The sequence below is a fragment of the Equus asinus genome, chromosome X, assembly GCF_041296235.1.
Source record: "Equus asinus isolate D_3611 breed Donkey chromosome X, EquAss-T2T_v2, whole genome shotgun sequence".
Lineage (NCBI taxonomy): Eukaryota > Metazoa > Chordata > Mammalia > Perissodactyla > Equidae > Equus > Equus asinus.
The window spans coordinates 121,066,869-121,094,186 of NC_091820.1; the positions used below are offsets into that span (position 1 = coordinate 121,066,869).

A 27,318-nucleotide genomic window follows, 5' to 3' on the forward strand; every position below is an offset into this window, starting at 1 on the left:
TAGGGGTAGGGGTTTGGGGGAATATGGGGAGCTAGATAAAGTGTGGGGGGTTTCTTTTCGAGGTGATGAAAGTGTTCTAAAATGGACCGTGGTGAAGGTTGCAAAATTCTGTGAATATACTAAAAACCATTGAATTGCACACTTTAAGTGGATGAATTGTATGGCTTGTGAATTATATTTCAATAAAACTATTAAAGAGTTGGGCTTGGGACGTGTTAGGCTTGAGGGGCAAGTAAAGATCTTGAGTAGGTCATTGTATACTTGAGTCTAAGAATTAGAAGAGAGGTCCACGCTGGAGGAATAAATATGGGAGTTCTTTGGCTCTTTATCTCTCTGTCTTCTCCTCCTCATTCCTAGTGAAAAGGGGCTTTCAGTGTAATGCTGCATCAAAGACTTGCTATTAAGGACTTAATATTGGCAAGAAGAAATGTCTTAAGATTAATCCATGCTGAAGGCTCTGAAAGATACCAAGGAGGACTGTAAAGAGCCATTGAATGAAAAGATTCACCTTAACTACAAGAGTGATAACCCCCCAGCACAGACCTGTATTAATTATTTCTTAGGATTCTTTTCATAAGTTCCATTACAGGCTTGCTAGAGACACCTCTTTGTTTTCCTTTTAGAGGTTGCTTTCATGTTTACCACATGCATCTTTAACTTATTAGATTCTCCTTTCCAGTAATGCTATATCAATTCACCTATAATGTAAGAGCCGTAGAACAATATACTTCCATTTCCTCTCTCACCCTGTGTACTATTGTTGACAGAGATTTTAATCTACATATTTACACAACCTGCAATATATTGTTATCATTTTCTCTTTAGAATTATCTTTTAAATAAATTAAAAATGGAAAATAATTTTAAAAATATTTGCCCACATATTTACCATTCTGGAGCTCTTCATTCTTTCGTTTTGATCCAAATTTATCTGGTATACCTTTCCTTTAGACTGAAGAACTTTCTTTAACATTTCTTGTATTACAGATCTATTGGCCTTAAAATCTGTTAACTTTTGTTAGGAGATAGTGTTAATTTTGCCTTTATTCTTGAAGGATATATTTGGAACTTTGAAGACAAGTTTTCTTCGGATCTGTATTGGTTTTGCCCGGAAGTCTACAGTCACTCTTATCTTTGTTCTCCAGTATGGTATGTGTCTTTTTCTTCTCTGGCTACTTTTGACATTTTCTGTTTATTATGGCTTTTCAGAAATTTTATTATGATTTGTCTTTGTGTTGTTTTCTTAGTGTTTATCCCAGTTGGGTTCATTGGGATTCTCTGACGTATGGGTTTATAATTTTCATCAAATTTGGAAAAAAATTGGCCACTATTCCTTCAAATATATTTTCCAACTTTCAGTCCATGTGACAATATTCCTGTAAATAACACTTCTCAGAGGGGATGATTATTGGGAATTTTGATGATGACAACAGGCATTGGAAGGTTCAGTGGCAGGTGGTGTTAACAGCAGCAAAAAGAGAAAAAACAGTCCATGTGAAAGAGACAGTAAAGAAACACTGCATGGCAGTGGAGTGGACTCCCTAGAACAATGGATAGACTCCTTCTCAACCTTGGCATTATTAACATTTTAGGCCAAATCCCATCTTTGTTATGGGGAGCTGTCTGTGCATTGTAGGGTGTTTAGCACGTACCTGGCCTCTACCCAGTAGATGCCAGTAGCACTCCTCTAGTTGTGACAACCAAAAATGTATCCACACATGACCACATATCCCCGGGATGCAAAATCCTGAATTGAGTTCCAGTGCTCTAGAGAATGAGACAACAGTGAGGGTGTAACCTCACCGCATCAGGTTGACCTACAGGTTCATTGGAGCACCTACTTTTGCACCTTTCCCCTAGATGTGTTAGGAGTGATTGAGAAAACAACTGAGTACCATGAAAGTCAATAGCCAGGCGCAAAATGGAGGAGAAAGTAGAGAGTAAGGTAGTCTAGGCTTCTCCTCTCCCTGCAGGCCAGTAGAGGAGATTTCTATTGTATATTCAAAAGAATACAGGCTTTAGATTCAGATAGACCCGTTTCTAATAGTAACCCTACCACTTTTTAGTTGTTTAGTCCTGACTAAGTGACATCACCTCTCTCAATCTCTGTTTCCTCATCTGCATCTACATAAATTTGATTTTTATTTTGATATTTATAATCACAACTTCCTTCTAAGGAGGGCAGGTATTTTAAAATGGAGTGCTCTTTGATTTGATGAGGACCTTGATGGAGTTGGCTAAGCAAGTGTAGGGGTTGGAGTCAATGAGAATTGAAATAAATTGCATGAGAAGAATTTGAAGTCCCCAAAGGCTCTCTGGAGGAGAGGGAAGAAGACACTGAGAAGAAAGGGGGAGAAAGGAACCAGTAAGATGTCGTGCACAATGTGGCCCCAGCCCGATGATTGCCAGGGCTGCAATAAACTTACTATATTCACAAATATTTTGTATAAGAGGCCTGGAGAGTGAATGTGCATGTGTGCACGGAAGCTGAACAAAAAGCTGAATTTCACCTGAGGATTGCAGCTAGGAGGACAGAGGCCATGTGAGAGGAAGCAGTAGCCCAGGATACAGAGGAAGCCTCAGGGGTCACAGAAAATGTGGGTTGAAATTTCAACTTCCATAGGTAATAGATTTTGAGGTTTGGAGTCAATTTTACCCTGAGTCAAAAATAATGGAGGCCCCAAGTGACATTTAGAATACATGCTAAAATGGGGGTAAAAATACCTCACAAGATTGTAAGAGAATGAGAGATAATGTAAGTAAACAGAGCACCTGAAACCAGGCCTGGCATATATGCTGAATTTCATAAGTGGCAACTATTATTAAGGTGAATGTTACTAAAATTTAGTTGGTAGAGGTTTAATTAGATATAGCATTTTGTCACTGTTTTCTTTTGGTAGTGCTATTTGACCCCATCTATTACATTAAGAATTCTCCTTCCTTTAATCCGTCCTTCCACCTGCCATATCTACAGAGGGTTATCAGTCCTGGACATTTCAGCACTAAAAGAGTAACCTAGGGACTCAGGATTTTCCATCTCCTAATTCTGTTCCCCTTGCTTACCACAGTGGCCTTTCTTTGATGAGCACCTTCCTGCTGTACCTCTAAGAGATTGTCACAGTGTCTTTGCCCCTTCCCCAAGCCCCCAGCCATCTGGAAGTGTCATTGCTTAATCTTTGTATTCTACCATCAGTTGAAGTCAGAAACCTTTGATCTGTCCTGTTCACTAGATCTTATATCATGACACATAAAACTCCTGACAACTACATTTCTTTTTAAAGATTGGCGCCTGAGCTAACATCTGTTGCCAATCTTGTTTATCTTCTTTCTTCTTCTTCTCCCCAAAGCCCCACAGTACATAGTTGTATATTCTAGTTGTGAGTGCCTCCGGTTCTGCTATGTGGGGTGCCACCTCAGCATGGCTTCATGGGTGGAGCCATGTCTGTGCCCAGGATCCGAACTGGTGAAGCCCTGGGCCACTGAAACGGAGCATGCAAACTTAACCACTCAGCCTCAGAGCCGGCCCCAACAAGTACATTTTTATCAAATTTGTTTCCCTGGGTTTTAGTCATCACACTAAAATCCAATCCCAATATATCACTAATTTAAAGAAATCTATTATCAGTGTGTTTTTACAGTTACTATAGCAGTAAAATTTGCACTCAACAGCATTACTACAATTTTCCCTTACTTAGAGGGTATATTTGGTTCATGTTTTAAAGCAAAGGAAGGAAAGAAGTAAATAAAATTGTTACCATCAACACTGCTGCAATTTTTTCTATCCTTAAAACTCATCACCAGTGATACATATACCAACGGATTACCTGTAAACACATAAAAGCCCTTCTTGGAAAAGGCGGCCTTTCTGTTTTCAACATGGTGAAAACCAGGTCCTTTGATAGGATGATTGGTGATGAATAAGATGGAAAGGGTGAGAAGGCCTGCCTGTGTGCACTCTACACCAGCACCTGTGGACACATGAGCAGGAACAGTAGCCCGACTCCTCTTAGCTTCCCAAGATCAAGTGACCCAGACTACAATTTGCTGTTGATGGATGGAGCATCGCTGGGCTCAGACAGGAGCAAGTGGTCGATGGAATCTTGCCCACTCTTAATTCATCTTTCATTTTACCAAATGATCCTTTGGTCTGAATGTTTAGTGGAATAGTGGGTTGGCCCAACAGTTTTTATGTCTGCTACAGTTACTTGCTAGCCTCAGTTCCTGAGACTCCTGAGCAGCTGCGTGCCTAAACCTCATCTGGTTCTCTTTCCTATATACCTGCAGAGGAGGAGGGGTCACCTGTATGGAGATGGCTAGTTTTGGGAGTTAGTTTCTGGGGAATTCAAGCTAGAATTGGGGTATTCTATCGGAAGAGACACAGGGAGCATCAGACAAGAAAATCAAGTCAATATTAATGGAAAAGTTCAGAAACCCAGTGGCAGCATAAGGGTTGAGGTTTAGCATCAGTGGGAGACAGGATCAGAGTGACAGCCAGTGGAAAACAAGTCAGTGAGTCCTGTTGAGTCTTTGCTCATAGCCTTGCAGGTAGGTTAATGCATGGTGTGTGAGTAGAGTTGATTGGCTATGGTGTCCGAGCATCTAAAAGCCTTATTACTTTACTTCTGTATATCTACTGCCTAGCAAGTGTCCACTCAACAGACTTGAAAATAGAGCCCCTTCCGCAAAGGAAAAAACAGAGGCTCATTTTAAATGGAGTCCCTTTTACTGTTTTCTTCCAAGAGTAAAACCCATTAATCAATACCTTGGTTCTCAACTTCTCCATTTCTCTCCCCATCCCCAAATTTGTTTCAGTTTCAACGTCCTAAAACAATAACTTTTTTGGGGAATAGTGCCTTATTTTGAAAGGCTCTATTACATTTAAACTCTTAAAGGCTTACAAAATATTTCTCTCTACTTCATATTCTTGTCAGAGCCAAAGTGGATCAAAAAGAACCAAGCAGTCATAAAGCCAGGAAGAATGAAAACTCTGTTTCCCTTCTATCCTGTTGGAGGCCCCTGAAAAATGGATTTGGGAAGGCTTGTCACAGGCTTCCACAGAGTTGACTCCAGATAAAGTTTTCTTTAACCTCACTCAAAAATACTGAAACCCAAAGAGGGAAATGATTTAGAATGTTAAAATTTTTTTCAAATGTTGTATGCCAAAAAAATAATATGTAGATGTGTGAATGATGTGACTTTGTGTATAGAGGTGAATATATAATCTGCAAATACAGACTCATATTAAGTTAATTAATATAAGTAAGACATGCTTCTCCATGGCAATCTAATTTCAGAAACAGTCAAAAGCTTTAAGACAAGCTCCGTGATATTTGGCTCTGAGCCCCACAGATTTTGTATAATAAACTACAACCCTCTCATTTTCCCTTACAATCCAGGATCTTGGCATAAACCATCACTCTGTAGTTTTGTTCTTGCTCTGCTGGTCTCCACCTCTGGAGTTCCGCTTCCAAGGTTCTATACCACCATTCCCAAGGTTGGAAGACAATTACAGTCATGTGTTGCTTAAGACAGGAATACTTTCTGAGAGATGTGTCATTGGGCGATTTCTTTGTTGTGTGAACATCATAGAGTGTACTGAAGGGGAACAAAACTTAACACCCCAAAATGTGTCTCTTTAACATGAGGGTTATTTTAGGCTGATTATTTTTAAGAAACAAAAGACTCAGAAAATTTTTCTCATTACCTCCTCCTTAACTGCCTAAAAGAATTTGGATTTAAAAAACCTGTCTCAGGAAGCAAGCTATCAACTTAGCATAACATGAACTAGGTGGCAGACAGGGAGGAACCTAGAAAAGCTTGTTTGTTGGGCTCCCCTCTGTCTTCTGTTTCTGTGTGGCCAAACACATACTTGTTTTCTAAACGTTTGCTCCTTTTCACCTACCCGTGAATCGCCTTTCTTCCCTTTGAAGTCCCTGACTCTCCCAACCCCAACATCTTCTTTTGTCTTTAGCTGAGGATTTAAGGTGAGAGTGTCAGTCATTTGGTGAGTTACTCGGTTTTCCTGACTTTCTCCCATGTATGCATGTTATTAAACTTGTGTTTGTTTTTCTCCTGTTAATCTGTCTCCTGTCAATTTAATTCTTAACCCAGCCAGGAGAACCTAGAATGGTAGAGGAAAATTTCGTTCTCCTCTACAGTACTTATACAAACTTAGATGGCATAGCCTATGTACGGCACACCTAGGCTATATGGCACTAATCTTTTTGGACCACCATTGTTTATGCAATCCATCCATCGTTGACTGAAGTGTTGTTATGCAGCACATGACTGTATCGTCCCTCAATGATTTCAGACTTCTTAGTCAAATACAGATTTTCTAGCATTCAAGAGACTACAACTTTTTAGCTCCTTCTGTCCACCCGCTACCTGCAAGAGTACCTTTCGACTTTATGGTCTTCTTTGAGGAACATTGGACAAATTCATCAGGAAACATTTGTGGGGACATTTTTAGTGGCACCTCTTCATGGTGCTCTGGGAATATTCCTTTCATCTTCCTGTCCTGGAATCACAACACAGGATGTTTTGACTTTCTGACCCCATGATGAGTGGTCTGACTTCTAAGGAGATCATTCCATCCTCCTCCTAGGGGTCTTGTTGAAAAGTCTTTTTGTGAATTGCTCTTCAGTTTTTAAATCTCCTTCTCTATGTTTGCTAGGTAGCCATTGTAAATTGAAGTCCATTTGGCTGTCCCTGATAACTTCCAGTTTCAAATGTAGGTTTCAAATTAGGCCCCCACATAGACCTTACTGTAGTCTACCCCAATGAGACTTTTACAGTTCCTGTAAAGCTTTCACATTCACCCAAGATGTCCCTCTTTTAAATGATGACCTTGAGAGAATTCATTTAACCTCAATATCCACTCTGAACCCAGTTCCTTGGCATAGAATAGCTACTCGAATATTTGCTGAATGAATCAATTAATGACGAAACGATGGAAGGAATGAGTGAATCAGATTTCCAAATGCCAAACAGTACTGAACAGGCAGTAGAAATGAACCAAGACAAAGGTTCACTTTGGGATTCATCCTTCCCTATCTTTTGCTTTTGTATGTTTGTTTTTTAAAGCATGGTAGAGGTAGCCCTGATAGGACTCCTAGTTCAGAAGTACACTCTACCCTGCCTAGGTGGCAGTAGCTATTTAAAACTTGGCAGTGTATTTTGTGAATCAAAAATTTTTCCTCATCCAAATCATTAGGCACCGCATCAGTCTTGAATTTGGTCCCATAATCACTCCCTGAATTCAAGACAGCCACAGAATATGATTCACATGATTTACCCCTGGTTTATAGTACTGAGCCTAAGGGACCAAAATCCTAGATTAAAAATATGGCAAAGGATAATTATGTCAAGGTCAACTTCACTCTGTGTGATGGTCCCATATCCTGAGTATGTTACCATCTTCTTCATAAAGGCCATTGAGTTCAGGCTATAGAGAAACAAAGGGATATTTATGGTCTCAGCCTACTTTCCTGAGGGCTGGAGAGATGATCTACGTCATAGCTTCTGAAACACCAGGACTAGATTCTGATTGCTGATGCATCTAGCCAATAGATAAGCATTATCATAAAAACAATATAACAACAAGTTTGCCCCAGAATTACTTGCTCTGTATAGATGGGTAATGCCTCCTCAATATCTATTTCCTCCTTTTTTCTTAACAGAGCTCTTTATTCAGGGTAGCCTCCCCTGCAACTTAAGGGTGGCCATGTTTCAGAGTTCTAGCTGGTTAAATGTAAATAGAATTCTAATAGATAAGGCTACTTTCCTTCTAAGAAGATAGAGACTCAGCTATCATACACGTTTTCTTTTCCTTTGCTTTCTCCCTTTTTCTTGTCTGGAACATGGATGCAGTGCCTGGAGCTACAATAGATATCTTAAGCCCACAGGAAAAAAAGACAAATAGCAAGAATGGCAAAAAAGCAAGATTGGAATCAGGACTGATCTTGAGCAACTAAACCAACCCTGAGCTGCCAACCACCAAACTCCTCGTAAGAGGAAAAGGAGAAACTCATTACTTGCACCCATAAGTGATAGCTGTCTCTTTAACTCTGACACCCAACAGGCCCTGGTCAGGGCACATCTCTACCATGCAAAGTTCTCATCTTTTCTCACCATTAAGGCCTTGTTGAGAGTTTTTATGATTGTCTCAGTTACTTTGGTGGTCTGTCTTTTCGTTCTTCTTCTTCCACAGGTAGTTTTGTTTTTAACTGAAAGAGATTGAGAGGCACACATTTTTATTCTGCAGTGGAGCTTACCCCGAAGTTGAGAGGAACTCAGCTTTAACCTAATATAAAGACTCCAAATATCTACAGCAAAAGTAGAAAAATAATGATTCAGAGCAGAAGAGACTGCCTGCAAAAATATTTTGTGTTGGCCTGCTGAGTGTTTTAAGACATTCAAATCCATTGCCAACGATTAAAAATCAGAATGTTTTTGATAATTTTTGGATTTCCAGCATCTCATTAAAAATCCAAAGAACTAACAACACTGGGCCCTCGTGGCAACAATTGACTAAGGTAGCAGCTACTCCATTCAGAAGGGAGCATGCACTCTCCAGATGACCACAGTTCCTAGCTCTCTTCCACATGGCCCACTGTCTGCTGACTGCACTTCCCACAGCAGGTAGACGGGGTTGGATAGGGTGAGGGATGTGCACATGGCTGAATCTTCAACAGTGGGTGTACATATTTGTCAAAATTCATTGAACTACATACTTAAAATGTGTGCATTTTATTGTGTTCAAGTTATACAGTAAAGGAGTTGTTTTTGGAAAAGGAAGGAATGTTGAACAGGTTAGATGGTAAGCATGTATGTCAATCTAAGTAAACATGTTATGTATTAAATATTAACCATGTCTAATTTGTTGGCCTAAGAAAGGACAAAAATTAAATGTTGCATCAAAAGTCGTGTAAGTTGTTATCGTTGTTGACAAAAATGAGAGGAAGATTGCTCAGAGTTAAAATGTACTAACATCCATGTTTTGTTTGGGAGGGGGAATAAGGTATTATTTTTAACTTTAGACTGTGTTATGAAACAAAATTTTAATAATAACCATTTAAAGAATATCATTTGATGTATAGATCCCAAATGGTTACAGGAAAAGATAATGGAATATGAAAAAGAGCAAAATATAAAAATTGTGCTATAACTTAATCAGTTGAGAGAGAAAGAGATAATTAGAGGGAAGTATGGAAAAAGAAGTTTGAAGAGAAATAAAACACTAAGATGATAGAGACAAGTCGAAATGTATCAGCAATCTCAATAAGTAAATGCTTCCAGCAAGGGCTGAAATAATGTTTTCAAAAGCTATGCCAGGAAAAAACAGGTGTACCAGACAAAACAGTAGATGAAAAAAGCTAGGATACCAATATTACTAAAAAATTAAAAAGACTAATAGGTAGAGAAGGTCACTACAGAATAAAAGGCTAAATTCACTAGAAATATATATCAATTTTGAACTTGTTTGCATATGTAGGTAGCCTTGAAAAGACAGTGATGGAGGAATGGAAACAAAAAAGACATGCAGAAGACCAATAGCAAAATGGCAGTCATAAGTCCTAGCTTATCAGTAATTACATTAAATGTAAATGGACTAAACACTCCAAAGAAAAGGTACAAATTAGTAGAATGGATTTTTTTTTTAAAAAAACATGATCAAATTATATGCTGTCTACGAAAAACATGCTTTAAATTCAAAGACACAAATAGATCAAAAGTATAAGGATAGATCAATGACCCAAATGTAAGAGCTAAAATTATAAAGCTCTTCAATGAAAACATAGGAATAAATGTTTGTGATCTTGGGTTATGCAATAGTTTCTTAGCGATGACACCAAAAGCACAATGTCGAAAGAAAGAAATAGTTAAATTGGACTTCATCTAAATTAAAAATGTGTTTCGTCTTCAAATGATACTATCAATATAGTGAAAGTTAACGCACCAAATGAGAGAAAATATTTCCAAATTATATATGTGATAAGACTTGTATTCAGAATATATAAACAATTCTTACAACTCAACATTAAAAGCAAATAAATCAGTGCTAAACTTTTAGATTCTTCTTCCTCATGTGGGGAACTTGAAAGTCACCACTCCATCGCAACAACAGGTAAAGGCCCAACAGACCGAAAAATCAACAACTCTTCTTGGATCTGTAAGAGAGGTGAGGACACGGGGCAAAACCCTGCCTCCAAAATTGGAGAGACGAACAGGCAAATACAGGGAGTCGGTGGCTTACTAGAGCAGAGATTCATGACCAGAAACCACCGTGAGAACTAGTGCCAGGGTAGGAAAACCTGAACTGTAATTGACAAAGTGCTGGAGGCTCAGTACGGACAAGTCTGAGAGTTAAAAATCTCCAGGGGGGACCTAGTCATAGAAGGGACCTCCTGCCTTTGTGAGTTTTACATTCAGGAGCTCAACCAGGTTCTCGAAGTAAGTATTGGAGAAAAACTCCCTCGTGCTTCTGGCAGGGGGAAAGGAAAAGAAACCATTTCGATATATGCCATTCAGTTTTTCTTAACAAGGCCTGCCCTCAGGGAAAACTGGTTAACAAAAGCCTAACCTGCTGGGGTATTTTCACAGCCTAATTGATGTGGAGGAATGCACATATCCAACTACTGCCCCCTCCAGCCAACCTGTCCCACCCAAGCAGGGAGATTGGCAGGTACTGGGAAGCACTTGTGAGGGTCACGGTCCTGTGAGATGGGCTCCCTAAAACACTGAGAATGAATCATGGGACTATAGAACACTTCCCTCTCCTCACACATCACCACAACGTTACCAAAAGCCTACTTACCACAGTTCTTTTTACCTGATACATTATGTCTGAATATCAAAGTAAAAACTATAAGGCATGCTGAAGAGCGAAATGCACAATTTGAAGAGACAGAGCAAGCATCAGAATCAGACACGGCAGGGATGTTGGTATTTCCAGATGAGGAATTTAAAGCAACTATGATTAATATGCTAAGGGCTCTAATAGATAAAGTAGGCAGCATGCAGAACAGATGGGCAACGTAAAAAAAGAGATGGAAATCCTAAAAACGAACCAAAAAGAAATGCTAGAGATAAAAAAAATGTTAATAGAAATCAAGAATGCTTTTGATGGGCTTATTAGTAGACTGGACATGGCTGAGGAAAGAATCTCTGAGCTTGAGGGTATCTCAGAAGAAACTTCCAAAACTAAAAATCAAAGAGAACAAAGACTGAGAAAAACAGAACAGAATATCCAAGGACTATGGAGCAACTAGAAAAGCTGTAACATATGTGTAATGGGAATACTAGAAGGAGAAGAAAGAGAGAAAGAACTAAAGGAAATATCTGAAATAATGATAACTAAAAATGTCTCCAGATTAATGTCAGACACCAAACTACAGATCAAGGAAGCTTAGAGGACGCTAAGCAGGATAAAGGCCAAAAAAAGATACCCAGGAATATCATTTTCAACCTACAGAAAATCAAAGATAAAGAAAAAAATCATGAAAGAAGCCAGAGGGGAAACAAAAAAGCACCTTACTTATAGAAGAGCAAAGATAAAAATTATATGTGACTTCTCCTCAGAAACTATGCAAACAAGAAGAGAGTGGAATGAAATATTTAAAGTGTTGAGTTAAAAAAAACAAAACAAACCATTGACCTAGAATTCCATACCCTGTGAAATTAGACTTTAAAAGTGAAGGAGAAATAAATACTTCCTCAGACAAAGAAAAATTGAGGGAATTTGCTGCCAGTAGACCTGCCTTGCAAGAAATGTTAAAAGTTCTTCAGAGAAGGAAAATAATATAATCAATGAAAAATAGTAGAACCCAGAAACATGTATATATAGGATCTTGATATATGACAGAGGCACTGAAATCCTTTTGTAAGGAAGATTTAGTTGTTCAATAAATGGAACTGGTGCAGTTGGTTATCCATATAAAAAATGAAATAAAACCATCACTTCATACCCTACAGCCAAATAAACTCCATGTGGATTAAGGACTGAAATGTGAAATAATTCAAATTGAAAAGGATGAAACAAAACTGTGTTTATTTGCCGCTCATATGATTTTTTATAAAGAAAACCAAGAAGAATCTACGTGCAAATTATTACAAATAATAATAGGGTTTAGCAACTTGGCTCACAATATGATCAGTATATAAATTCCATTGCATTTATATATTCTAGCAACAAACAGGATAATTTTTTTTAAAAAGAAACCTTTTATAAAAGCTAGAAAACTATGAAGGCACCTAAGAATAAATATAATAAAAGATGTGCAAGACATCCATGGAGAAATTTCTGAACCTGTATTTAAAGGTGTTAAAGGAGACTTAACTAAATGGAGATATATTACATGCCTATGAATTTCATGTTCATGTTCTAACACTTTTAGAAGAAACTATAAAAGAATATCTTTATTGGGGCTGGCCCCGTGGCCGAGTGGTTAAGTTCGCGCGCTCCGCTGCAGGCGGCCCAGTGTTTCGTCGGTTCGAATCCTGGGCGCGGACATGGCACTGCTCGTCAGACCACGCTGAGGCAGCGTCCCACATGCCACAACTAGAGGAACCCACAACGGAGAATACACAACTATGTACCGGGGGGCTTTGGGGAGAAAAAGGAAAAAATAAAATCTTTTAAAAAAAAAAAAGAATATCTTTATTACCTCAGGCTAGCTTAGATTCAAGACCAAAAAAAGGCACTAATCATAAAAAGAAGTTTGACAAATTGAACTACATTAAAATTAAGATTTTTTTATTTATAAAAACAAACCGTCAAGAAGGTGAAAAGGGGCCAGCCCAGTGGCGCAGCGGTTAAGTGCGCACGTTCTGCTTGGGGGGCCTGGGGTTTGTCAGTTCGGATCCCTGGTGCGGACATGGTACCGCTTGTCAAGCCATGCTGTGATAGGCGTCCCACATATAAAGTAGAGGAAGATGGGCATGATGTTAGGTCAGGGCCAGTCTTCCTCAGCAAAAAAGTGGAGGACTGGCAGCAGATGTTAGCTCAGGGTTAATCTTCCTCAAAAAAAAAGGGGGGAAAAGACACACCATAAATAAAGAATACTTGCAACATAACAGACAAAGTTTTCGTATCTTAAATATAGAAAGCATTTCTACAAATCGTTAAGAAAAACATTTTAAAAATCCAGTAGAAAAAAGCAGGGGGAGAGAGAGAGGAGAAAGACAAAATAGGCATTTCATATTAGCAGAAACACGAATAGCAATTTAAAAATATGAAAATGTGCTCAATCTCATTAGTAATCTGAAAAATGAAAATCAAGACCTCAGTAAGTTATCATTTTACAACTATTTGATGGGCATTGATTCAATTGCCTGACAATCTAAGTATTGGAGAGGATGTGGAACAATGGTAAAGCTTGTACAGTACTGCTGATGGTACAAATTGGTACAATCTCATTGAGAAATAATTTGGCTTTATCAATAAAGGTAAAGATTCACATATTCTTCTACCCAGAATTTCTATCCCTAAGTTTTTATCCTGGAGCAGCACATTCCACTAGAAATCGAATATGATCCACAAATGCAGGCCAAATACGTAATTTTTAATATTCTTGGAGATACATTAAAAAGTCATAAGAAACAGGTGATATTAATTTAACACATTTAGTTTAATCAATATATCCAGTGCAGCATCATTTCAACATGTAATCAATATAAAAATTATCTGTGAGATATTTTACATCTCTTTTTTTACACAGTCAACTCTTTGAAATCCTGTGTGCATTTTATCCTTACAGCATATTTCACTTCTTACCTGCCCATTTGAAATGCTCAGTAGAGAAACATAGCTAGTGCCTACCATACTGAACAGTGCAGCCCGAGAGAAACTCTTGTACATGTGCCTCAAGAGATATATACAGGGGTCGGCCCGGTGGCGCAGTGGTTAAGTTCTCACATTCCACTTCGGCAGCCCAGGGTTCTCTGGTTCGGATCCCAGGTGCAGACCTATGTACCGCTTGGCAAGCCATGCTGTGGCAGGCATCCCACATATAAAGTAGAGGAAGATGAGCACGGATCTTAGCTCAGGGCCAGTCTTCCTCAGCAAAAAGAGGAGGATTGGCAGCGGATGTTAGCTCAGGGCTAATCTTCCTCAAAAAAAGAAAAAGAGAGAGATATACAAAAATGTTTACAGTAGCACTGATTGTAGTAATAAAAATAAGAAAATTGTAACTCATGTGCCCATCAATAGTAGTGTGAATAATATAAATATGAATAATAAATAGTCTCATATTAGAATGCTATACAGAAGTAAGAATGAGTGAACTACATCTATACAACAACATGGATGAATATTATGAATGATGAGTAAAAATGAAATTCCAAGAAGAATATATATATTGTATGACTGCATCTTTATAAAGCTCAATATAAACAAAACTAAGAAAAATAACTTTTAGGAAAACATAGGTATGATATCAAATTATTTTTTAAAGCAAGGGAAGTGGAATTAGCGAACAGTGATGGCTACCTGATTTCGAATCTCTTCCACATCCTCCACTCAAAAACCCATATAATCAACATGGAGGACACAGAAAAGCCTACATGACCTCTGCCTTCAGCATTTTTAGGAGACAGAGAACACTGCAAACTTAAAATTACCCTTAAGGAGAGAAAATAATCAATTCCAACAGGGCTCTAGCTGCCCACTTCCTGCTGCAAGCCTGTGAGTGCTGAAAATGGGGGAGAGGAGGTTTAAGAAGCTCCTTGAAAAAGAGTTGATTTGACCAGAGGACTTAGATGAGGCATAGATAAAATCACCCCAGAATGTAAACACAGCATTAAATGACAAAATCATGAACACAGGTTGGGACTTGGCAGTTCACAGCACTGACTGCAAGATGAGGCCCGAAAGAGTGTGAGACCAGCAGGGGCAGCCTCACACACTTCGGTGGGAGAATCAGATATGTAGAGAGGTGTCGGTACCCTTTAGAGATGCGGCTGTGTAGGGAAAGAGGGAAATAAGAAGGGAAAATTAAGGATGCTGCGGAAAAGAAAGGAAAACAAGACGCATCAACCCTCCTCTCTCTCTCTCTCTTGCGTCAACAGCACCATCCATAAAAGAAACTTCACAGAAGAGGGCAGAATGGACAGAAGAGCATTCTCTAACTAGGAATCCTGTCTGTGAAATTAGCAGAAATAAATAAAAGCAGACCACATCCATACAAAACTACTGGAAAAAATAGAAAACATAAATCAAAGGCTTTCTGGTGGTGAAAATTATCTCCAAAAAAGTCATGAAGTTAAATAAAATTGAAAACAATACTCCAAACTGAATTATATACATCCTCAAAAGAGCTTTTCGATATATGGAAAACTACCTTGAATCAGACATATGAAAACAAAGAGCATAGATGGACAAAAAAAAAAAAAACCCAGTAAGATATGAAATACGAGTTGATTCAACTCATATAAAAAATAGAGAAAAAAATTAAAATCATTTACAACTAAAGACTAAGTTACAGAATCCTCAATGCAGAATCAATCCAAATGAAAATGTAATAAAGGTTCCATAAGAGCATAAAACAAAATAATCTTATACAGACTGGGAAGTAGTAGAGTGGGGCAGATGGTTGGCACTTACTCCGCGGTCTGAAAAATGAGGAGTTAAATAGATAAAACAGCAGCAGGGAAGAACATTAGGGATCATCACAAGCCCTACTGGAAGAGGGAGCCCCTCAGTGTGGCTAGACTGAGAATAAGGTGAGCAATGACAAGAGATGAGCCTGGAGAGTGTGGCAGAAGACAAACCATAAGAAGCCTTGCAACCACATTACTGACTTTGTCGTTTATCTTAGGAGCAATGTAAAGTCACTGAAGTATCTTTTTTTTTTTAGAAATGGATGATATGATCAGATGTGCTTTTTGAAAAGAGGGCTGTGGCTACAGTTCAGTGTATATATTACAGGGGAACCAGACAAGATTCAGAAAGTTTACCCAGAAGGTTTTTGCAGTACTTCAGGTAAGATAGGCTGGTGGCAGAAGACGTGGAGAGAATTTGATGGATTTTAGTAATATTTAGGTGGTAAAATTAACTGAAATTTACAATATATTGAATATAGAGGGATCAAGGACAGAGAAGAGTCAAAGGTGACATTTAGTGTTTTGGCTCTTGGAACTGGGTGTATGGCGCACTATTCATTGATAGTGGACACTGAAGGAGGATTTGATTTGTGGACGTGTTGTTATAGGGTTTTCAGGATATCAATTTCGATATATTGAGTGGATCTTACAAGCAAGATCTAGACTAGAGATTTAATTTGTGAGTCATTGGCACTTAGATGTAATTGAAACTGTGGATGTGGATTAGATCACTTAGAGAATGAACATGGAAAGTATAAGGGGAGAAATACTAGGACAGAACCTTAAGGAACTCCAACATTGAATGCCTAGGAAGAAGAGCACGGACCTGCAAAGGAGACTGTGAAGCATGGACCAGGGTGATAGAAGGAAAACCAGTAGTATGTGGTATTATGGAAGCCGAAGAAGTGTTTTTCAAAAAGGAGAAAAGATTAATAGGGTCAAATGCTGCTGAGAGATCAAATAGGAGGAGGAGGGTAGAGCGTTCATTTAAGTTGGTGACATGGAGACCAGTGATGATTTTCATAAGGGCTGTTTTTTTGGACTGGTGGAGGACGGATTGGAGTGGGTTGAAGAATGAGGAAATGAACAGAATAAATATGGAAAAAAATTTAGAAAAGTGTATCAATGAATGGGAGGAGAGAGACAAGGAGGTATCTGGAAAGCGGTGTAGTGTCTAGGGCAGGATTTTTAAATTAGAGAGGAACTTGATAAAGCACAAATATTGGTGAGGAAGATCATGGTGCAAGAAAGAAGTTGACTTTACAGGAGTTGGTGATAGTATAAGCTTCCCTAGAAGGCAGGAAAGGGAAGAATTCAAAGACAGAAATAGGGATTCCTCACATAGGAGAAGGGACGTGTTCTCTATTGCTATACGAAGGAGGGGAGAGTTGCAGATAAGAAAAAATCAAGTTTCAAGACAGCATATATGATATTATCCTGGGATAACTCCATGAACAAAAGAAGCATGTGTCAACTTAAATATAGGATAAAATGTGGAGAAATATACTCCAGACTGTTGACCTTTTGGTAGGCTGAAGTTGAGATCAGAAGATGGGAATAGTGATGCCTTGGACATTCTATATTATGAGTGATTTTAACTAACATTAATTAGGGGCTTAGTCTATGCTTTCATTTGTTCTTAGCACTTCCATACATTACCGCATTTAATTCTCATAAATAACCCATGAAGTCGGTATTATTATTTTCCCCAATTTACAGATGAGGAAACTGAGGCTAAGAAAGGTTAAATATCTTACCCAGGATCACAGGATTAAGATGTGTTTGAATCATATTTCAAGCCCACATCTGTCTGATTTAAAAACACATGCTTTCACCAAAATGCTACACTCCATTTCTGTAAATTTTTACTTTTTAACGGTGAAACTGTATTAATTTTTTAAGTAAAAAAACAACACATGTAAGGGTCAAGGTCTGTAGTGAACATGATACCTCTTTGATTGCCCAAAAGCACTTTATTGTAGGAACTATTCCCCCTTCACTACCTTATATGGATTGTTTTCACAAATGATACATTTCTCTCGTGGACACAGAGATGGGTATGGTACCAAGACTAAGCTTATCTTTGTACTGAATTCCCCTAGATACGGTGATTTGTACAGAGAGCAGCTCATGATCCAAGCAGAGCCAATCAGAATCCTTTCTCGAGATTTTCTGAGTATTTTGGACTAAAGGTCTATCTACCTGTTTAATTCTGAGTTGTAAAAATATAGCCTGAGAACTGTCAGCAACCGTGCCAAATAGAGAGAGCCCAACCAAAAAATAAGTGTCATGTAGAGAGGCACAGAGCTAAGAAATGAACAGAGAACCCAGATGGCATTATTGACCCCTGGATCTAGCTCTTCCAGATCTGCCCTTGGACTTTCCTGTTATGTGAGCCAATAAATCTCTTTGTTGCTCAAGCTGGTTTTTTAAAAATTATTTTATTTAGGTCATAATGGTCTATAACTGTGAAATTTCAGGTGCCTGTCATTATCTATCAGTTTCTGTATGGACTGCATTGTGCTCACCACCAATAGTCTAATTTTTATCTGTTACCATATGTATGTGCCCCTTTACCCCTTTCACCCACCTTCCCACCCCCTTCCCCTCTGGTAACCACATATGAGTGAAATCATAGTGTTTGTCTTTCTCTGTCTGGCTTATTTTGCTTAACATAATACCCTCAAGGACAATCCATATTATTGCAAATGGGATGATTTGGGTTTTTTATGGCGGAGTAGTATTCCATTATATATATATATATATATATATATATATATATATATATGTATCACATCTTCTTTATCCATTCATCAGTTGTTGGGCACTTGGGTTGGTTCTACCTCCTGGTTATTGTGAATAATGCTGCAATGAACATTAAACAGGTAGATAGACCTTTCCTCCCTCAAAATACTCATAGAAAATCTCGAGAAAGGACTCTGATTGGCTCTGCTTGGATTATAGAATTCTAGGTTGGCCATATTTTTGTCTTTGTTTTGTTCTTTTTGATACTTTAAAAATGTTATTTCAGGGCTCGACCCAGCGGCGCAGCAGTTAAGTGTGCATGTTCCACTTCGGCAGCCCAGGGTTTGCCAGTTCAGATCCCGGGTGTGGACATGGCACTGCTTGGCAAGCCATGCTGTGGTAGGGGTCCCACATATAAAGTAGAGAAAGATGGGCATGATGTTGGCTCAGGGCCAGTCTTCCTCAACAAAAAAAGAGGAGGATTGGCAGCAGATGTTAGCTCAGGGCTAATTGTCCTAAAAAAAAAATGTTATTTCATTGTCCTTTGCTCTCCATAGTTTTTGTTACTAAATCAGCTATTTTCTTAAACTATTCTCCTAAGGATAATGTGGGTTTTTCCTCTAGACACTTTGAAGATTTTCACTTTAACTTTGGTTTGAGCAGCTTGACTACACTGTACATAAGTCTGTTTTTTTTCTCATTTATTCTGCTTGATGTTCACTGAACCTCTGGAATCTCTGAGTTAATGTCTTTCATCACATTTAGCATATTCTCAGTCATTATCTTTTTCAAATATTGCATCTGTCCCCTTCTTCCTTCTCTCTCCTTCTGGGACTCCAGTGACATATATGTTGGACCTTTTGCTGTATCCTGCATGTCTCTTAGTGCTACTTTAACTTACTTCAGTGGGTACCAAGATAAAAATTAGCCTGTTTTCCTCTCAAGATTTCTTTGAACTCATTAAATGTTGAATCTACAGAAAAATAAAATAAAACATGATTAACAAGTGTGTTTACAATAAAATGAGCAAATAAAACAAATATTTTATCATAATTATTAAGATCTAGTAGATAAGTGTATGTTATGCTGACTAAAGTTAATTTTTCAGATTCCTGTTGTGTAGTCAGGCCCATACAAGGCTCTTAGTAGGCTGACTCAGTCAATCTGTTGAGTTACTAGCAACGTGAGGATTAAGGAAGAGTAATCGCGTCATTTTTTTGCTATTGAGCTGTATGAATTCTTCATATATTTTGGCTATTAACCCCTCATCAGATATATGATTTGCAAATATTTTTCCCATTCCATAAGTTGCCTTTTCATTTTGTCTAGACAAATACTATATGGTCTTACTCATATGTGGAATCTAAAAAAAAACTGAATTCATAGAAACAGAGATGATTGTGCTAACTAATCTCATTGTGGTGTTCAATTGCAACATATGTGTATATCAAATTATGAAGTTGTACACCTTAAACTTACATAATGTTGTATGTCAAATATGTCTCAACAAGTCTGGAAAAGAAGGGAAAAAGGAAAAGAAAAAATGATAGTAAAGCATGATTTCTGGTATCCAAGTATTTAGAAACTAACTGAGAAGAGGGCAAAGCATGCATTGAAAATAATCAGAAAGCAAGAGAGTAAAAACAAAGGACTAATTTGTGTCATCCTAATGCTAAGTTAGTGGATTTTGAGACAGGCAAGGACAGTGTGGATCAGAAAACCACAAAAGTGAGAGGAATGGTTCTAGGCTTGTCAAAAGAGAAGGTGTTTTCATCAGTAGACTTTTGGTTATGATAGAAACTCTACTCCAGATGGCTAAAAAACTATGTGGAGAAAGGGTTTCATTTGCTCGCATGGTTAAAAAATCTGAGAGTCAGTCTGGTTTAAGAAAAGCCTGGGTATCTGGGCTCAGCGATATCATCAGGATTTTCCCCATGTTTCCCCCTTTCTTCATTGCCTATGTCTCAGCTCTGCTTTTCCTTATGTTTCCATCATTATTAGGCCAACTCTTCCCACAGGATGACCAAGATGGCTATCAGCAACTCCAGGCTTACATTCTCCAGGTTTAACAAGCCCAGCAGAAAGAGAGCAGCATTTCTTTCCTAATAATTCAAGCAAAGTCTCAGTTTTAACTCATATTGGTTCAGTTTGTGTCACCTGACCATCTCTAAATCTAATACTGTGCCTGTTTGGTCTGGCCTGGGTCATATATCCACCCGTGGAACTGGGTTGGGGATGAGGTAGGCATATGAGCTCTACAATAACTTCATTGAATGAGTAAGGAGGACTTGTGGTTTCCTAAAGGAAAATAAGAATTTTGTTACTTAAAGAAGGAGAATAAGATGTTGGACAATTATTAACAGCAGTTGTTCATATACAGCATCCATCGACAAAACGTAGCCCCAGATTTGAGTCACTTACAAACTCTTTGGGAATAGAAGATTGTTAGAGGGAACCATTTTCTTCCTTGTGTCTTTCTCCCACCTTTGGTCTATAAAAGAGGGACTTTCACCCCCTCATAAATATTGGATAGAGCTTATGCTCTTTTTTCCTACCTCTCTCTCACTGTTTCTATCCAAGAGGAGGAGTGACTTATATGTTTGGTAAAATTGGGAAAAATGGTTGAGAATGTGTGGCTCAGACCTGCCTGCTTTCCCCTACAATGTTGCCATGTGGCAAATGCTCGGGGTATAGGCTTCTTTGCTCTTTTTCTTGGCAAGTCAGTCCAGTTTGGTGTGGGGGAGAGGCCAAGTGGCAGATATTGGAAGCTCATTTGTAGCCACAGATCCAGGCCACATTCTCCAATCAAGCTTTATCAAGAATAAAGCTGATATTTATGCCTCTGTATCCATATCTATTTTTCAAATGTTTCTAAATGTAGATGGGCAAAGGAATATGACTAATACCTCCTCAGTTGGTGTACAGGGGTAAAAAGTTCACCAAGTTGGGAATTAAGTGACCTTGGTTTCAGGACCAGCAGGTAGGTCACTTCCCTTCTCTGGAATTCAGTTTCCCATTTATAAAATGAGTGGGCTTTGGAGAGCTCTAAGGTACTTCCAGATCTAAAATGTCATGATTATCATTGGGCAATGAACTAAGTATTGAAGGAAATACATGATTCAGATTTTTACAGAGAGGGAAGAAAAGAGTTGGGGGAGAGGCTAGCAGGGATGAAAGCATCAAAGGAAGAGTTAGCATGATAAATATGAAAAGTAGAAAGAGGCAGGGCTGATTGTCCAGCCCAGGCATTTGCAGACTGACTCACCTTGACAACCATTTAAGTTTATTCACATAAAAGGATATAGAGGATTTAGACAAAATCACATGTAGGAGGAGTTTCACTGATGCATGTCTTGAAAAATCCTCTACTGATCTTATGAGCTTTATAACTTGATCTTAACAAAGATTCTAAGCAGGAAGATGAAAAATATCACTAAATATATATATTCTTAAGTCTCTATAATTCCTATCTTAAAGAACAGCAAAGGGATTTGATCATGGACTAACCACTTACGATTACTTTTCTTGCCTGGCTTATTTATCTAATGAACTTTTTTCCTTAGGCTTCATTTCATGAGTTTAAAATTGATTGTACCTGGCTTTTCTGACCTTGTCCTATCTTTGATTCTGATTCCTGATCTAACATGTCATGATTATCATTGGGCAATAATAAGAAAGCAGAATAAAAGATATTTTATATATGTAAAAAACATAAAATCTTATCTTACATTTCTTGCGTAATTACTCAAGTCTTGCAACTAACAGCTCTGAGGGACCCATTTGGGTGGATCGCACTCATGCACTGGAAAAACTATGAATGTGTTGATCATGTCTCATCATGTCTTCATATCTTCAGGCAAAAGCTCTGACTTTGGGGCCAGCTCCACTTCAGCAGCCCAGGGTTCACTGGTTTGGATCCCAGGCGTGGACCTAGTACTGCTCATCAAGCCACGCTGTGGCAGCATCCCACATAAAACAGAGGAAGATTGCAACAGATTTTGGCTCAGTGACAATCTTCCTCACAACAGCAGCAACAACAAAAAATAAAAAACAAAAACAAAATTCATAAAAGCTCCAACTTCCTAACCTAGAATCCTTCCAGCTGGTACCAGTATATTTCAGAGATATCTTTTACATTCATCTTTAGTGTTTTTATTATTGATTTATTGATTATAAGAAACTCTGACGTGAGGCTATAGTCACCATTTGAAGGAGGAAGAGTGAGAAGAAGGTATTTGTTCACCACTACAGCATATTATTAAGCTGGAAGTTCTTCCTGAAAAAGACAGCAGCTTTCCAGTCCAAGGCATGTGGAAAGGAGGGCCTGACCTACTACGTAGCCTGACCTATGACACTAGGACACTTGCTTAGCTCTAGCCAAAGCTATTAAGTCTTCATTATTTAGCATGACTCTGGGCTGTGGTATTTGACGATCTTACTGACCACTACTCTCTCAGCCCCTTTCCGAAGAAATCAGCCCCAGGTTTCTGTCTGCATAAAGTTGCTAGAGCCTAGCCTATGTGTACTGAGAGCAATTAACCTTTGGAATATAGTTAACTCTAGCCATGATAGATTGAAGCAGAGATCTGCACATGATCAAGGCCAACTATTATCTAACACTATTTGGCTTGAAACACTGCCTTATAATAGTGCTTCATATTAAAGGTACTGGTGCCAAGGGCTAACATCTGTAGAATGGACAAAAAGAAGGCTATCTGTCCTTTTGGTGGCTTGAGAAATTCAGCTCTTAGAGGGCCTACAGATGTAGAGGAGGTATCGAAGAAGGAGGTGTCTCCGAGGTTCTGAATTAAACCTGGTAATCATCCAAGTCTAGGAATTACCAGGACCTAAAATACCTATGTGAATAAGAAGATGATATGTTCCACTGAGAGGCAGTAGAGCATAAAGGTTGGGTGCAGTCTCTGGAGCCAAATTGCCTATATTTAAATTCTAGCCCTGCCACTTAGTAGCTATGTGAACTTACGCCAGCGACATCAACTCTCCACCTTAGTTTCAACATCTGGAGATAACAGTATCTACCAGATTGAATTGAGGCTGAAATGAGTTAACACATGTCAACCACTTAGAACAATGGCTGGCACACAGTAAGTGTTCAAAAAAAATATAAGCTCTTAATATTATTTTATCCTGGTACTTCAGTGATTCAGAGTAATTTGTTGAGATACCGTGTTTATTCTCCCTCTATTTTCCCTTTCCTGTTCCAAAAAGGAATCCAAGCCCTTTGTGCTTTCTTTCCTGGGGAGTGAGTGGGTTGTGTTGCAGGCCCCAAAGTCTGTCTCCCTAGCTTTTGTTTACCTGGAATCCTGAGAATATTGTAAGGATTGTTCTCAGAGGAGAGGAAGGAAGGAAGTAGTTCACTTTGGAGTGGGCAGAAGAAGGAGTGAGACTTCTCCAAGCTTTGGAAAGGACTGACAGCTGTCAGTTTGGGAGTAGTAAGGATCTCCGGCCGCTTCCTGGCAGAAGCTCTGGGAGTAAAGGATTTGTGGTCAACCTTAAAAGGCTAGCTAGATTCTAGGCATGGGAGAAGGGTGACTGCTTGCTTTTACAGTACCATGCAGGCTTGGACTGGAAAGCATGATGGCCTGAGGATTGGAGATACTCTCCCTATCTGATACTTGGCACGCAAACCTCCTGCATGTTTGTGTGATCCTAAGGAGGGTAGAGAGCTCCAGAAAGTGATTGGAATTTAATTTTTTGCCAGTCTGGCAGCACAGAGATGTGGAGTTGAAATAAATTTGATTTAAAGAAAATAAAGAAATGATAGTTCTTGCATACCCAAGTTTGTGGAGTAGCATCCATAACAAGTTACACAATAAATCATCACTACCAAAAGTAATTTGGTTTTTTAATAGGGTCTTTTCTTTAATAGTAGAAAGACTAAATTATATATAATTTTGCACTAAGAAATGAGTTACAAGAAAAAGATCCTTGGAGGGAATGAGAGGCTGGAGGGGTGGGGGGATTAACAGTGAGGATTTCCCCATTTGAAGTCACTGTTTGTAATGATGAAGCCGTTAATTAAGATGTCCTTCAGAGATAAGGTAAGGCTTTGGGGCACAGGGTAGCTGTCACTTTAGAGTGCATATTATTTTCCTAGGGCTGCTGTAACAAATACCACAAACTGGATAGCTTAAAACAACAGAAATTTATTCTCTCACAATTCTGGAAGCTGGACGTCTAAAATCAAGGTGCCATCAGGGTCAGGCTCCCTCTGAAACCTGTAGAGGAGAATTCTTCTTTACCTCCTCTAGCTTCTGGTGTTTGCTGGTAATTCTTAGCATTCCCTGGCTTGTAGTTGCCTGTGACATCACTTCCATGAAGCTTTTTCACTGTAAGAAATCTCTTCTTATTTTATACCGCTATGCCATCTAATTTGTATCTTTCTTGTGGGATTTATCTTGTATCATAGTTATTTACGATTATGTCTGTAGCAGACACCTTTTCAGTTGTCTGTCCAGACAACCAAATCTCTGCCTTGAGAATAATACTCCAAAACAGCAGGGGAGAGTTCTGTCTGCCATATTCATGGTACACAGTCCTTTGAGGATGGATGGACAACTGATCTAACTGATTCAGTTTGATTCTCTCCCTATGGAATTTGAATTTGGGACTCAGGAATTCTGGTGAGTCCTTGTGCTTTTGATTAAACTGAGGATATGTTAACCTAAGCATTGTGAGGACCAACAGAAAGTTCAGAGAAACAAAGAAATTTGTTCTGAACAAAGAAAAATAAAGCAGACATGCAAAGAGAAATGGCTGTAGTGTTAAGAGAAATTACAGGGAAGAAATCAGGATGTTGGCATTTACTACTTACTTTCTGTTGCTTTCCCCAAAGTTCTACAACAGAGGAATTAATTTGAACTAAAACCTAGGAAGTCTGCAAGTAGATATAGAAAGAAATACAGCATTTCTAAGATAAGTGCTTTCTACCTATGGATTGTAGTCTAAATTGACCGATTGTCCCATAATTTGGTATCTCAAAACTGAAGCTGGTGCAATCAGTGGCAAAGAATTGGCAACCATAGCAGAAGATATAATTGGTGGTCTAGGCCTTTCTTAAGTAGGTTCTGTTAAAAGTTCTCTGCCAGACCAAGGGGGAAAACCCACTGACAATGATCTTATTATGAGTGATGTCTCAGTAACCAGGGTTATTTTAGGGCTCGGAGAATGGGTAGAGTGTAGAGATGAGTAGATAAAAAAGGAAACAATAAAACATAAGAATAAGGCCTGGGAAAATCCAGATCCCCATGTATCCCCCAACCACCTACTTCTATCAAAAGGAGAGCCAATAACTCATATGCATCTTAAAGAAAAAGGAAGATTATCTGTGCCTCCCCTACCTGGAGATGACTTTGTAATGACCCCAATGCAAAAGCCAAGATAGAGATCATTTAATTGAGGGACTAGGGGGCCTAGGCAGAGTCCTAAGACCTGTTGCCAAAAGACAGAAATCTCTAAGCTAGTGTGAAGATTCGAGGACACGAGTTGTCAACATTCTCTTCCTTTGACTACCACTTCATAAAATAGAATTTAAATTGAATCTGTTGTAGTAGAATGTAGAATTCTAGTTGCCTACCTCAACATCTATTTTCTCCTTCTTTAGTAACAGATTCCCAACTTTTATCTGGGCATATTGCCATTTGGAATAAAAGACTAGACTACATTTCCCAATCTCCCTTACCGTTAGGCATGACCATGCCTTTAAGATTGGTCAATGAGACATAGGCAATAGTGTTTTGCGGACCTTCTGAGAAGTCTCCTTAGAAGGGAGAAGATATGCCCTTCTTCACCTTTCCCCATCCTAGTACCTGGAATGTGGATATGACAGATGGAGTTCTATCAGCCATCTTGGGCCATGAGGATGAAGACCATACACTGGGGATGGTGGAGGAGAGAGATAAAAGGAAGTATTGTACTTCATACCAGCTCTGGACAATTTACCTTTAGATTTCTTTTATGAAAGAAAGAGCTAAACTTCAATCTTAGATAGGTCACTATTATTTGGGGGTTTTATCTTATAGGAAACTAAATTTAATGCTAAGTGATGTATCTACTGAATTTTAAGGAAACACATTGCCAGAGAAAAGCCAAGCCTGGCCAAAAAATCAAACGCCTATGGTTTTTCGACCCCTAAGGCAATCCCCAAGTCACTGAACTCACATCTACAGCAAGTGGGTTGCTGAGATGATGCAGTCCCCAGAAGGGTAGGATTCTTTGATGACCCTTTAAAGAGCAGCCAAGTAAGAAAATGGACAAGGGAGATGCTCTCAGAAGATGAGACATCCAGCTTGGCTGACCAAGAACTTACTGTTGCTAGGTCAGGGAGTTCTTGCTATTCATGTATGTGATACATGAATTGTTATGATATTGATTGGTAATCTTTGTGCATTGTATCCAGTTTTTCCATTTCCAAATGGGAGGTTTTATTTAGTTCATCCTGTTTTCCCTCCAGTATTGGACATTGGGTATTTTGGATGGGGTCAAATGTATCATCCACATAGATGTGAGACCAGGGGGGCTGCATCAATACCTGTCCAAGATGACTGTGAATCCCTGAAAGTTCTTGAATTTAACGTTGGGTGCACTTGGGATACAAAAATTTGGATTGTGTCTGTAATAGAAGGCATGAGTACATTTTTATTTTTATATGGTATAGTGGCATTATATTAGTTGAAGACCTTTTGTAAACTGGGTAGGCTATCAAATTCGTGTGTTGTTTTTGTCTGTCCAACATACATTCCCAATTGTTCTGGGAACAGTACTTTGGTTTTCCTTTGAGACCAGCTCTCTCTCTCTCTCTTTCAATCCATAAAGTTTGAGCAAAGATATCTCATTCTCTGGTTCAAAGAATAGGTGCATAAATTCTAACCTGGCCAATTAGAATGTTCTATCCCTACCTTTAGGAATGAGCAGGTGATCTAAGCTGGTACAATCATATGCCCAAAATTAG

At 38.7% G+C, this 27,318-nt stretch overlaps 1 protein-coding gene across 15 annotated transcripts in view; it reads right to left on the reverse strand.

The window, feature by feature from the left end:
• Positions 1 to 1,182: 1,182 nt before the first annotated feature.
• MBNL3 (muscleblind like splicing regulator 3) overlaps positions 1,183 to 27,318 on the reverse strand; it is a 152,168-nt gene continuing 126,032 nt past the window's right edge. For 7 of the 15 annotated variants that reach the window (XM_070503066.1, XM_070503094.1, XM_070503097.1 and 4 more), the window contains exons 7-8: positions 8,133 to 8,227; positions 1,183 to 6,519 (exon numbers count right to left, since the gene is read on the reverse strand). In XM_070503066.1, coding sequence (XP_070359167.1) covers positions 6,352 to 6,519; positions 8,133 to 8,227 — 263 coding nt within the window. In that variant the 3' untranslated portion in view covers positions 1,183 to 6,351. Of the gene's footprint in view, positions 6,520 to 8,132; positions 8,228 to 11,669; positions 14,112 to 19,248; positions 19,321 to 27,318 lie in introns of those variants that run through there. The other 8 variants (XM_070503070.1, XM_070503067.1, XM_070503068.1 and 5 more) reach the window with 5 other exon arrangements.